The sequence below is a fragment of the Alexandromys fortis genome, unplaced genomic scaffold, assembly GCF_014885135.2.
Source record: "Alexandromys fortis isolate MF-2015 unplaced genomic scaffold, M_Fortis_MF-2015_v1.1 scaffold_62, whole genome shotgun sequence".
Taxonomy (NCBI): domain Eukaryota; kingdom Metazoa; phylum Chordata; class Mammalia; order Rodentia; family Cricetidae; genus Alexandromys; species Alexandromys fortis.
The window spans coordinates 6,005,889-6,019,549 of NW_026067942.1; the positions used below are offsets into that span (position 1 = coordinate 6,005,889).

General features: G+C 48.2%; 1 protein-coding gene across 5 annotated transcripts in view; it reads right to left on the bottom strand.

Annotated features, from left to right (window-relative positions):
* The window catches only part of Rps6kc1 (ribosomal protein S6 kinase C1), a 135,938-nt gene that overhangs the window by 72,935 nt on the left and 49,342 nt on the right, over positions 1–13,661 (bottom strand). For 4 of the 5 annotated variants that reach the window (XM_050148166.1, XM_050148167.1, XM_050148168.1 and 1 more), the window contains one exon: positions 88–203. The exons of the other annotated variant lie outside the window; for it this stretch is intronic. In XM_050148166.1, coding sequence (XP_050004123.1) covers positions 88–203 — 116 coding nt within the window. The remainder of the gene's footprint in view (positions 1–87; positions 204–13,661) is intronic. 5 annotated transcript variants of the gene reach the window in all.

A 13,661-nucleotide genomic window follows, 5' to 3' on the forward strand; every position in this document is an offset into this window, starting at 1 on the left:
GGGGGGGGGGGGGGGGGGGGGGGGGGGGGGGGGGGGGGGGGGGGGAGGGAGGCTAAGGAACATAAAGAGAAGAGAAGCCTGGCATACCTGCAGTCCAGCATCCAGCTGAGGTGTGGCGCGGAGGCTGGAGATGCTCTCTGCACGCATGAGGTACTCTGCTGTCCTTCTCTTCACAGCCTCCCGGCGCGTGGGACTCGACTCTCCTGAATGGACAAAGCACAGGTCTGGCCTTGGAAGAGGGAAACAGGCTTTTTTTTTTTTTTCCCCCATCTAGCAATTTACTTCTTTTTACCCAAACCACTGCTTCTTCCTTCACATCTGTAACTGTTGGGAGTCAAACTTGGAACTGGTTTCAACCTTACGCCTCAAGGATCTCATTTGCCCTGAGCTGACAGGCTACTATCTGAATGTGCGCTGAAACTCAGTACGTTAGGGAGAGCCAGGTATACATGGAACTGTGTAAAAAGTTCTGAGGGTGAGAGGAGCCCCAGTTCAGGCAGCACTGAATTTCCAACTCAAAACTAGGAGCGAACATAATGCCTGGTCAGTGAGCATTGACGTGGGACTGACAAACCGCAAAACACACAAACATCCAGCCTCATCCAAGAATAAAACCACTCCGGGTAATTCTAAACTAAACTACACGGAGCTGTGTAGGCTGCACAGCTGTTTCACTAGCAATGAGTTGCTGCTCTTCTTCCACAGGAGAGCGGGCATGGGCTGCTTCTTCTCCAGAGCGGGCTGACATGTGACATTCAGAGACGGACAAGTGAGACCTAACGCTTGTATGTGCGTGTGTTTCAGGCTGACTGTTTGGGACTAGAGAACCATAACTGGGGACATCCCTGGGGTCTCCCTCTCTCAGCAGTCATCGTGGTGGTGTGTCCCCTCACCCACGCTGGAATGTCAGCCACGCAGTCACTGTGCAGATCTTGTTTAGGTGACCATATCAATGAGATTTCATAGGTGTAGCTAACATCCCTGTCAGATATAGAAGACATTTCCTCACAGTAGAATTCCTGGTCCTCTGGCTCAATCGTTGTGCCCCTTTTCCACAATGTTCCTTCAATGCCAGGTACACGCACACGCACGTGCGCACACACACATCATATACACCAAAAAAAAAAAAAACACACGTAATAACCCACGTGCTTTAGACATGGTGCTGCCCACAACGACGCTGCTCTCTAGTTCTGCGCACCAGGCCGCAGCTGGGTTCACTGCTTTGGACTGTGATGCCCACCACCCATTTGTCCCTTACATTCTAGGTAACGTTCAGCAAGCGCTCACTTAAACCTCTGTTTAGCATTTTGCTTCGCCCGGGGCTCCACCCCATTTGTTAAGCTGCAAACTTGGCTTCTATGCGAAGTTTGAAGCGTGTCTCGCACACTCGCTTAAGAGTCACGCTGAGTTATGGAATACATGGCTATGGACACATACAGTTCCGATCATATTTTGTTACTGAATCACTGGCTTTTTGTTGCTGTTGTTTTTTAACTTTTGGCTTTTCTGTCACTTTCGAGGCAGTCTCCATAGTAACAGAGAAACAAGGACTGAAAGCCGCGCTGAAATGGACCCCTGCTGCTGATGGTGGGCCACTTCCATGGAAACTGAAGCACAGGAGAGATACAGGCTTCAGAATGTACCCTCTACACAGGCCCTTCTAGGGCCACCGGTGACTGACACACGGCAGCCACAGATGAAGACTGGCTCTTGCAGCGAGCGGCCGCCCAGCGCCTATGGAACAGAACACAAAGACAAAGCTGCGGATCTCCTGCACAGCTCTCAGTCATCACGCTGCTCACAAATGTGACTTTAGACAGATTTTAATTGAGTAAAATATAATGGCTCTGATGGAGCAAAAATTTTCACTGGGCTTTGGCATAATAAGAAGAAAGACTCCCACTATTCAAGACTGATGGCTAATCCTAGCTGAAAAACGGACTGGGTTGACTTTTTAAATACTCAGGAAATTGATAAGCAGATTCCTGGATGTCTGTGAAGGTATTCCCAGAGATGACTGACGTGGGGCGGGGAGCTGAGGCGGGGAAGAGCACCCAGAACAGGCTTGGGGTGAGGGAGCTTGTTTGTGCAGCCCCAGCCTTCCTAAGCAGGGGTGTTCCCACTTCCCCTACCCATGAACACCAGCCTCTTGACCCCCAGCCTCAGTGTGAACTCCCAGCAACTTGTCAGGGAGCTTTCAGGCAAGGTCACTGATCCCTCTTGTCCCAAGTCACCCAGCTCACTGGGCTGAGTCTCCAGCCTGAAGACAATCATTGTGTCTACTCAGACTCTACCGCCATAAGCCATCAACAAACCCTTCTCACAATCTCATCAGCAACCACTGGCTTTCGAAAGCTTCCAGGGGTCATATAAATACAATCACTGTCCTGCCAAAAACCTCTAGTGTTGCATAAAAGTCAAATACAAAAGGAAAACTTAAAGCTTGCATTTCTCTGAACACCAACTCTGACCTTTTACATACGACATGCTCTCTGTATGCTAGATTATGGGAATAAGTTATGTTAAAAAGCCATGACCACTGGGCCTGTCACTGAACCACACTCCACTTATAAGAAAGGTATTTCTTCTCTTTTATGAGGAAAAACAAAAGCTCAGGGTGAGAAACCTTGTTCTCAGTTATAATGTGAGATTCTGCACCTAAGCCAATCCTGTTCCAATCTGGGGGTAAGGTATTCTCCAAATGCCTACTGTTGACGCTTGGCCTCAGCTGCTGGGCGCAGCCACTGCGACAGCTCACTCCTGAAGCTCTAACCTCACCAGTGCACAGAGCGCTGGAGGGATTCACCATGTGACTGCACTGTGAGGGTAGAGGTGACAAAACTCTCAGAAATAGGGTCTCATTGGAGGAAGCAGGTCAATGGGCTGGTGTTCTTGAGAGCTCTTCTTGTCCTGGTCCCTCGGCTCCTTCTGCTCCCTAGCTGACTAAGGTGAGCAGCTCAGCCAATGCTCCCAAGTCACTGTTCTTCCAGCCTCAGGCACAAAGCAATGAGTCTGGTTGACCTTGGACTGTAACCTCTGAAACTCCAAGCCAAATGGTCCCTCTACAGTATGTGGCACAGAAGGAGGAAAAGGAAGAGAACGTGAAATTGATTTTCCTGTTTAAGCAGAACAAGAAGAAAACAAAAGGCAAGAAATAAGGAGACATGGACATGCACAGAGAGTAGGCAACAAAGAAGGAGAAAAATAAGCCTGAGAAGGTGCACGGGACCACAGTAGGGTAGAGTCAGAGAACACCCAGGCTCACACACAAACCCCCAACCTCACAGTGAAAAGAACACAGAAGAATATAGAAGGATCTAGTTCAAAAGCTACATAATTAGGCAAAAACAAAAACCAAAAGGAAAAAAAGAAAATCTACATTTTGATGCAATTCTGGAAAAAAAATGTCATAATCACACCAATATGAGAAAAAAGGTTCTTGCAGGAGAGAAGAGAAAACATCTTTCACGCATCTTGGTTACCCCAGAATTTACTTGGAAATCAAAATCTTTTCTCATTTATCTACCAAAGAGCAAATAGCATGTTCTAAGTCAGGCAGGAAACAAAACCCAGTTTTGCAACCCGGGTCATAAGCAGCTCTTCCTCGCCCCTCTCCATAATCTGCTGACTGCAGAACTGGCCAGCTCGGGCTTCTCGGAAGACAGGTGTCGGGAATGTGTACCTTGCCAGCATCGTCACTCGAGACTTTCCTAAGCACACCCTAGAGTTGAGTTCTCCTCTGCCCCAACGGGGCCCACAACAGAGGCCTCAAGCTTCCCTGGGCTTCATCACTTTGGCAAGGACATCAGGCCAATCTCTGCACACGCAATGAGTTTTGTTTATTGCTTTTTCTTTACTTTTTCTTTTGTTTTTGTTTTACAATTGGGTCACATAAAAGAACGCTCCTGTTTGAGACGGCCTTGGTGGCTGCGGCTTCTAAGTGATGATTGGCTATATTTAATGATGCTTTGCTCTTCTCAGGTAGAGCCTACCACTTCCGCCCTGTGTTAAGTGCTCTGGAAACAAAAGGCAACCTTGAGAGAAGGAGTAATTTACGCATCTGCACGTCTTGCAGGAGGTGAAGCCATCAGCACTTAGTGTGTAAAGAGAGCCGGTCAATTGGGGAATCTGCTTTGTGTTTGTATGGAGCCAACCCCTGTCAATATTGTTCTCAAAACCAGTTGTGAGGTAACCCTAGAAGTAAAAAGTCACCAAGAACAGATAAAGCGAAAGTCCTAACAATGCTTCCACGGTAGTCACAGTTTTCCAGGCTGCTGCTGCACTGGAAGCCAGCACCCAGGTGCCGAGCTGACGGCCACCTGTGGAGACACTCCAACTCAGCTATTTCCTTCTGCTCTGTGTCTTTTTTTTTTTTTTTTTAATTTTAAAAGGCAATAACCAAAGGATTTTCATCTCTTTCTTTCAAAACATCATTACTGGCCATGTGTGGTAGCGACACCCTTAATCCCAGCACCCCAGAAACTAGGTGGGTGTCCCAGAGTTCAAGAGGCCAGTTTGGTTTAGTTTTGGAACACATCTCAAAAACCATGGCGGCCTAAGATCTTCCTCCTAAGTGTGCATCACCACACCCAGCTCTTGACTTGTTTTGTTTTTAAAACAGAGTGAGTCTTGTGAGCCAGTCTGGCCTCATGCCTCAGCCTCCTGAGTACTGGAATCTTCCTGCATAAGCCTTCTGAGTGCTAACACTACAGGCATGTGTCACAGATCTGACTAAAGGCTGGCTCTTCAGCTGGGTCTGCTATATGCATTTGTTTCAGTGCTAAGACTGAACCCAGGACCCTGAGTGTGTCCCACACATGCTACACAAGGCCCCAGCACTGAGCAAGACTCTGAGTGTGTCACACACATACTACGCAAGTCCCCAGCACTGAGCAGGACCCTGAGTGTGTCACACACATGCTACACAAGGCCCCAGCACTAAGCAGGACCCTGAGTGTGTCACACACATGCTACACAAGGCCCCAGCACTAAGCAGGACCCTGAGTGTGTCACACACATGCTACACAAGGCCCCAGCACTGAGCTATATCCCCACCACTTGTCACGAGCCATTTCCCCCCTAAAAATCATTACAGGAACCATCACCCTGGGGAGTCTGCAGAGAACCCCACACCCATAATTATGTTCTATTGAGAGAACCTGCCCCACACCCAATTAACTTATCTGTTAGCGGAACACGCCTCACATTCCAGCTATCCAGGGAACCAGGTGTGGCAACTTGTGACTTCTTGGCCTACCTGTCCGAATGTAACCTCTTGGCCTACGTGACGAACCTGGCCTACGTGACCGGGACCACGCGGCGAGATCCCGTGCCCTGCCCACCAAGTCCTCATGCAGGGCAACCATGATCCTAATAAACGGGGGCTTTGACAAATCTGCTTGGCCTCCTTCTTCTGTCCTAGCTCATTCCCTTCCAGATAGCGCCCCTCCAAGACCCTGGAATAACTGATTGCAGGGTGGGTTACAAACCCCTAGACTGAGTAACCCATCCAACGCAATCAACCACTGATAAGAAATTTGATAGGACTCCTAAATTTCTAATGTTCTTATATTCTCAAGTCAAACGGGGCTTTTTAAAGGACCGGGAGAAACAAAAAGAATTAACTAGCCAAGCACGAGGCACACACCTCTGGTCCTAGCACTCAGGAGGCTGAGGCAGGAGAATTAGGAGTTTAATATCTACAGCACAACGAGAGACCAGAGACAGAGACAGACCAAGTAAGACAGGTAGCTAACAGGTGACTCTGACAAGAGAGAGAGAAAAAATACTCAAAAGGAAGGAAGCAGCTGGTAAGACAACCTGCCAACAAGTCTGATGACCTGAATTTGACCCCAAGACCCACAAGGTGGAAAGAGAAAACCAACTCCAGCAAGGAGCTCTCTGACCTCCACAGGAGTGCCCACTGACCCCCACACACAGAGAATTAAGTTGTCTGCTATGCCTGCATGCCTTTCTCCTCAAAAACCACAAACGAGTAAGCTGGGGGCTGGTGTAACCACAGTCCCTTCAGTTTAAGTAGCTGAAATGTACCCAGAGGAACCTAGACGAACACGGTCCCCAAGCAACAGGATTACGCTAAAAAGGGAAATGACATTTTGACATAATTTTGTTTGAAATTGTCAAAACAAATCAACAAGAAACACAGGCACTCTAAGTAATTACATACCACGAGTGGGTAGGATAAAGTCTACCAACTCCTCTCCTCCTCGACAGCCACAGTGGTACAAGACACCTTTCTTAATGGCCTGTAAAAGCACAGGAGGCATGCCCTGTGACCTGACAATTTGTCCATTGACACTCACTTCTGATTGCTCACTGCAGCACGCTAACTGTTGAGAAAAGGCAGGTTCACACTTCAACGAGACCGGGGAGACTGAACACAGCAACGTCTAATGATGAAAACACAACAGGCTGCGAGTTACAGATCACAGTTCCTAATGCAAGAAATCACAGACTAACGTTTAAGACTTTCTCACAGAGCCTAATAGCCTGTCACCGCTAAAACGACAGTAGTTTTCCACTTGGGGTTTTGTGCTTATTTTTTATTTAATTTGACTTACATTATTCCTGGATATTTATACTTTTCCCAGTCTGAATCAAGGATTTCTTTAGTAGTCACAGGGATTAACCCAGTTCTCTGAAGTGACCGTCTGTAAACTGTATGGCTGAAGACAGGAAAGCGTGCTGGGCTGATGACAGAGGTCGCCTGCTCAGCCCTGGGGACTTCTCTGTCCCTGGCTGGCGCTGCACAGCAGCTGTGCCGCACACAGACTCACATGAATGAAAATATTTAGATGGGAAGCCACCCACTTAGTTTATTTTCCATATGACTTTCCTGTAATTATTTTGTAAACTGTTCACACAACAATACATAAAAACATCTGCAAAAACAGGTAATTAATGTGTCAAGCCACACTAATGCATTTTTTATGGTGTCCATGCTTCGTCAACTGTAATTATAACTCTTTTTTAAGCAGATGATGATGTGTTTGTTGCAATGTGCAAGTGGTGATTTCAGATGCGCTGCGTACTGCTCATACAGTCTGAATATAAAACTCCACAGCTACTGTGCACATCAGCGCTTTACCTTGCTTTTTGCTCGAGTACGAAAGCTCTGCTCTTTTTCCAAGCTATAATTTTCAGCAAATATTTTTGTCATTAGAACGTGAAACTCTCAGAATAAAAGTTGACATGAAAATAGTGAAAGATTCAAGGAGCATACACTGGTAAACATCTTGACTTTCCTCCTCTGGCTGTGACCCTGTAGAAACTCCACCACTGGAGCCCACAGGAGACAGCCAGCAAAGCCACCCTATGGCCAACAGTTTGGAGGTTGTCCTCTTCTGAGTGACACAGTGGCCGTTGGGCCCACCCCGTGCACTTGAGCTGACCAAAGAGCCAAGTGCTTCCCAAACCCGCTGTGCCCGTGCCAGCTGACGCTGAGTGGATCCACAGGGACCACACCACGCTCCTCACTGCTGTCGCCATAACTGATCCCGATGGCCCGGAGCATGTGAAGCTGTTTCCACAGGCGACAAAATCTAAAATTACAAAAGAAACACAATTCTCTACAAATATTCCCAGCCCCTTCTCCCCAGAGAAACAAAATGACAACAATAAAAACAGCTGGGTGTGGGGGCTCACCCCTGGGAGTTCACCACCAGCCTGGACTACACTGCAAATCCCAGGCCAGCCTAAGCTATAAAGACCCTGTCTAAAAACAAGGGCGGGCCAGTGAGATGATTCAGTAGATAAAGGCACTCGCTGCCAAACCTGATGACCTGAGTTCAATCCCTGGGACCCACAGGAGCAGAGAACTTACTCCTCAAGTTTGCCCTCTAATCTCCATGTTTACACCATGGCATATGGTGTACATGGCATATGGTGTACATGGCATACAAGTGTGTGTGTGTGTGTGTGCATGCATATGTATGTACGCACGTGTGTGCATGTTGTGTTCACACAAAAACACAAAATAAATTAATATGTATACATTTTCAAAAGAAATAAAAACCCAAAGGGGACAAACAAGGCAGGAGCACAGCACAGCGGCTTGGTGCCATGGCGATCAGGAGCACAGCACAGCGGCTCAGTGCCGTGGTGATCAGGAACGCTCGCAAACAAGGCTCTGTCTGTTAGAGACATAAAGAATCAATGTCTGATATGAACCTTTGCTCCTATGCCCGCGAGTGGATTATTTCTACAACATTGCTTCTCCTGAACATGAGAAACCACGCTGGGCCACAGGAATCCATCAACATGCTGTTTCCACAAAGATCAGAAATGTCACAGCCAAGCAAACGACAGCTGCCCAGCTGCCAGGTCTGTTAGAGAGACTTACTGGGGGAATCTGAAGAAATAAGGCAGAGTCCAATTCCAGGGTTGCAGGAGGCACATGATCAAGGTGCAAAAGGGAGCAAGGCAGTATGGGAAGGCTAGACCTCTGCGACTTAACAAGCTAGAATATAAATGTAATAACACATGTAACTAATGCACTTCAACAGCTGGACTCTCACCCCATCAAATGATGGGGGGCCAATGACATCCGGGAGACATTTAAACTCCTCTGGTACTCTCAAACTCAGTCCTGCCTGCTGGCTGCTGGCACAGTCTTGAGGATTCGGCTCACTGCTGCCTTCCTCGCGTGTCAGCTCCTCTCGCCAGACGCCTGCCTACTCACACAGAAGACAGAACGATTCTCGTACGCAGACATACGTTCAGAGAATGTCTTATGTACTAGGCACGCCTTAGAAGACAAGGATGGACAAACAGACCACTTGCCTTAAGGGCCCTGCAGACAAGACAAACAGACCCCCTCAGGACTGACAGCACAGGAATCCACCATGAATACAACCAAAGGGTGCAGACCTCAAAGAGAGTTCAGGAGAGGGGTTCTCATCTGAGCAGAACTGAGCAAGCCTTGCTGCAGGAAGGCCACTAGAGCTGAGCAGGAGTCAACCAGCTGAGGGGCACAATGGCATAGCCCAAGCACAGCCACATGGAAGCCCAGCCCGCAAAGACCTCAGTGCTTCCCAGGAAATGCAAGTCTCTGTGGCTGAAGCTGAGCAAGTGACAGGGCCTGACTCCAGATAAGTCTGGGGAGGGAGCTAGAAGCCACAGCCTTGGCTACAGCAACCGGATGTGTCCTAAAATCAATAAGTCCATCTTTAATAGCTCACTCAGAAGGCCTGGTATAAGGCTCAGTAGATAAACCACTTGCTGGACAAACACAGAGACAGAATACAAATCCCCACATAAACTTCGAGTGTGTGTGGTCGATCACCTATAATCTCAGCACTGAAGAGCCAAGCCAGAGGATCCTGGGGCAAGAGGGCCCGCTAGACAAGCCTGCCTATACACTCTGGGTTCCAGAGGAGACCCTGCCTCTGCACATAAAATGGAAGGAGACTGAGGACATCAGCGTCTGGTCTGCACACACACACACACACACACACACACATGGAAACATGCGCAAGCATTCACACAGATCGCCCAGGTTGTAAGAAGAGGAGAATGGGTTACAATCTATAAGAACAGAAATTGTTAAAAAATAATTCTGAAGTTGTTATTGAAGAGAGGACAGAGGACAGGCTTCCAGAATATCGGGGGTGGGGTCAACTTGACAGAAGCTCTCCCCAGAGAAAACAATACAGAATGACCTAAAGCATCATCTCTAGACACTGACGGGACACACGAGAACTAAGGTGTGTGCGCGGCTGCAGTAAGAGAGAAGGTCTGCGGTGTCCAACACAGAGCCACTTCCACCTGCTCCCTAACGCAATGGACAGTAGCTGTGAGGACACAGCCACCTTGTGTCTCCAGTGAAACTTCAAGGTCGTGAGGACGCTGAAACCAAAATGGAGGAGCAAGACAACCATGGTACGCTCCCCACACACACCTCAATATCCCTGGGATCTTAAAAGCTGCACACTGGTCCCTGGCCACAGAGAGCCCAGGGTCTACTCATCCTCACAAATGGTTAGTCCTTCACAAGCACACACACATGCACGTGCAAGCACACACATACACACACGCAAGCACACACACATGCGCGCGTGCACACACAGAGCACTTTCCGTTCTGATAGTGTGGCTCTCATCTCTGATTCCCTTTGGACCTAGCTCTCCTCACACAGTGACCATCTATAATAAACCCCTCTATGATGATCCCCACCTATGTCCCTGCCCGGGGGACTTCACTTTCTTCTTATTTAAGTCCATTTCCTGCTTCTCTGAATGAATGCTGTTTTACCGGCACTTAGCCACTGTGAACTTTTCCTTGTTGGGTTTTGGATATATTTTTAATTCTTCAGCCTATTTTAAGACATCTGGTTCTTTGAGGTTGTGCCTTTACAACCCGTTACACACCTATACACCTTCACTCCTTCTCAGCTTCCCGCCCCATGCCCATGGTTGAATTAGTCAGGCTGCCTGCCTCTCTGCAGCAGATGCTCTCAGCTCTGTACAACCATCCATGAGAGAGGCTCCCTGCTCCCTCAGTGGTGACTTCGCCATAAGTATGCATTGCTCAGAGTGTTGAGTACCCCAGGGTACAGTCTGCCATCACTGCAGTGACCGCCTCTCCAAACAAGGCACACAGGACTCAGCATTGGTTTTCCCAGTGGTTCAACTGTGCCTCTTCAGCTCAGAATTCTAGCCCTGTGCCAGCCTCTTCCACTGATGTGCGATATTTTGCTTCAGGAAGATAGATAGATAGATAGATAGATAGATAGATAGATAGATAGGCAGGCAGAGAGAGAGAGTCCCTGTTACCCATGTTAGCCAGCAGTAGAAACTGGGGAGAGGGAAGCACACACACTCCACCCACACACATACTGCAGGTGTACACACACACACACAGGTGTGCACTATACTTAATGTGACTACTGAAAGAAACTCCAAGACTGCATGTGACTTAGGTTGGGTTACTATTGTCTAATGCTATTGTAGCTCGATACTCAAGTCACGTACGTAATCCTGAGATTAGCGAGTCCAAGAAGCCTGTAGATGAAGTCCCATTACCTTAAAGTGAAGCGGGAGCTGGCAGAGCAGGACATGAGGTAACAAACTGAAGCTGGAGACCGAGGGCCCAGTTCAAATCAGGAGCACTGAATTCTTGAGCCAGTCCTCCAGTCCAGAATGAGATTTCCCCCATGTCTGCTGCAGAGGCCGCCAGGACGGGGAAGTGGCTGCCTTCACTGCTGGGCTGCACTACACTCGGTCCCTTCATGACGAGATCACGCCATTCAAAAGGACATCACCACAGCCTGGCCTGGCTCCAGTCACGCTTCCTGACATGGTAAGAAGAACCTTTATCCACTACTCTCCCTCAAGTAGGGATTCAAGGAAACCCAACTTAGGGTTCTTTATCTCTGTTCTCCACTCTCTCTCCTTGGTCTTGTCCTTCGCTGTCCCCCACAGAGCGTTTCCTCTTCCAGGGGAAGAGCTGTCGCTGCTCTAAACTCATTCAAGACAACTTTTACACCAACATTTTACTGACCGTGTGATCTTCCCCACCTAAGGGACAATAAAAATAATGGTTTGTCACCGAATAGTTCTATCACATCCCGTTCGGTTGCAGCTCAGTGGCAGACACCCCGCCTACCTTACATGTAACGCTAGGGATTCAACCTTAGAGAGCACGAAGATATATTTAATTTTAGCAATCATGTGAAACAGCAAATTGCTTGACAAAAACAACAAGGTCGGCAGAAGGAGCAGTGCGTCCTCTTTACCACTGTTGAGTGGAGCCACTGGTAAACCTTCCCTCCACAGCTCTTCTCAGATCCATCACATGTAGAGAGACCCCCTGTTCTGGTCATGTAAGTCACAGGATAAAGGCCATCATGTTGAAATTTTACCTTGGAATGCATTGCATATATACATACAAAAATAAAAATATGCACAGACAAATCACAGGTAAATAGTAGCATCAAATATACAACATGAATCCCAACTGATAACGCTGAACACTCAGACTTGGAGAACACATGCAGATACCCAACTCCTCTCACCACAAAACCTCTCAAAACATAAAACATAGATCCATATACGACCCAGATGCTCAGAATATCTGCAAATAGTGAAATAAGCCAAGGTCAATGGAACTTCCGGGACCCCTGCCACAGTCCTATGGAGTGGAGCCACACAGGAGAAAACCCTATGTGATCCCTTGAAGAAAAATACATGAAGGGCACTGAGCCACCAGAAAACCCCAGAGAGGCTGTCCTACCAATGCCAACATGGCTCCACATGAAGCGGGACTTGGGAGCTAGAGAAGTCTACAGAGAAGGCTTCAAGGTGAACAGAACCTCAAATGGGGTTCTCCCAGGCAGTGATGGCGCATGTCTTTAATCCCAGAACTTGAGAGGCAGAGGCAGGCAGGTATGTGTGAGTTCAAGATCAGCCTGGTCCACAGAGCAAGTTCCAGGACAGCCAGTGCTACACAGAGAAACCTTGTCTCAAAAACAAAACAAACAAAACAAAACAACAACAACAACAAAAAAAAAAACCTGGGAAGCAGCAACCGTGCTGAAAAGGGGTATCTTAGTCTATGTCCTGTGGCTGCAGTGAACGCCATGACCAAGAGCACCTCAGAGAGGAAAGAGTTTATTCAGCTTATACTTCAGAGTCAGGGCCCATTATCAGGTAAAGCCAGGGCAGGAACTGGAAGCAGGAACCAAAGCAGAGACCCTGAGGAGCACTGCTTGCTGGCTTGCTCTCCGCAGCCCACTTCCGTACACTACCCAGGACCACTGGCCCAGAGGTAGCAGCCCCTCTCATACAAATCCTCAAACAGGAAAATGCCAACCTGACGGAGGCAGTTCCTCAGCTAAGGCTCTCTCTGCCAACAACTCCAGCTTCTGTCAACCTGACGGAGGCAGTTCCTCAGCTGAGGCTCTCTCTGCCAACAACTCCAGCTTCTGTCAACCTGACAGAAACTAACCAGTGCGCGATGAGCTCGGGAAGAGGTGAGGGAAAGAAGGACGCCATCAAGGATTCTGCAGAAGCTAACTAATCACAGAGAAACAAGATGCTGGCCCCTAGGGCAAAGCCAGGGGAAGCAGACCTCCACCACAAGCCCCATCCCTTCAAGGACCCGTAAGGAAAGAGCAGACACTACCCTCGCATGAAGAGAGCTGAACAGCAAGTGTCCCAGGAGCAGCTGGGAGGGGGCCTGGGGAAACTTGAGGATGCTGTCAAGTGCTGCACAGTACAGTTATCAGTTCTAAGGGACTTTTCTGTGTGCAGAAATACAGAGCCATGGCCTTACATACTTTTCTGAACATATAATCACACTTCAAATTTTTCAAAAGAGTTACCTATTCTCTAGGTAATTATAGTCTAAGAACTCATAAGAGAAAACAAATAAACAACTAATACAGGCTCAGAGAGTAAAGGTGCTTGCTCCCAATCCTGACACCCTGAGTTTGATCCCAAAACCCACATGGTAGGAGAGAACCAACTCTCACACAGGTAACTAAAAATAAAAGAAACAACCTCTTAACACAGGCAGCCGAAGAAATAACACATAACAACAACTACCAGGAGGGTACACACAGGGTGCGTGTGCCCCGGGAGGGTGAGAGAGGGTGCGTGTGCCCCCGGGGGTGAGAGAGGGTGTGTGTCCCCCTGGAG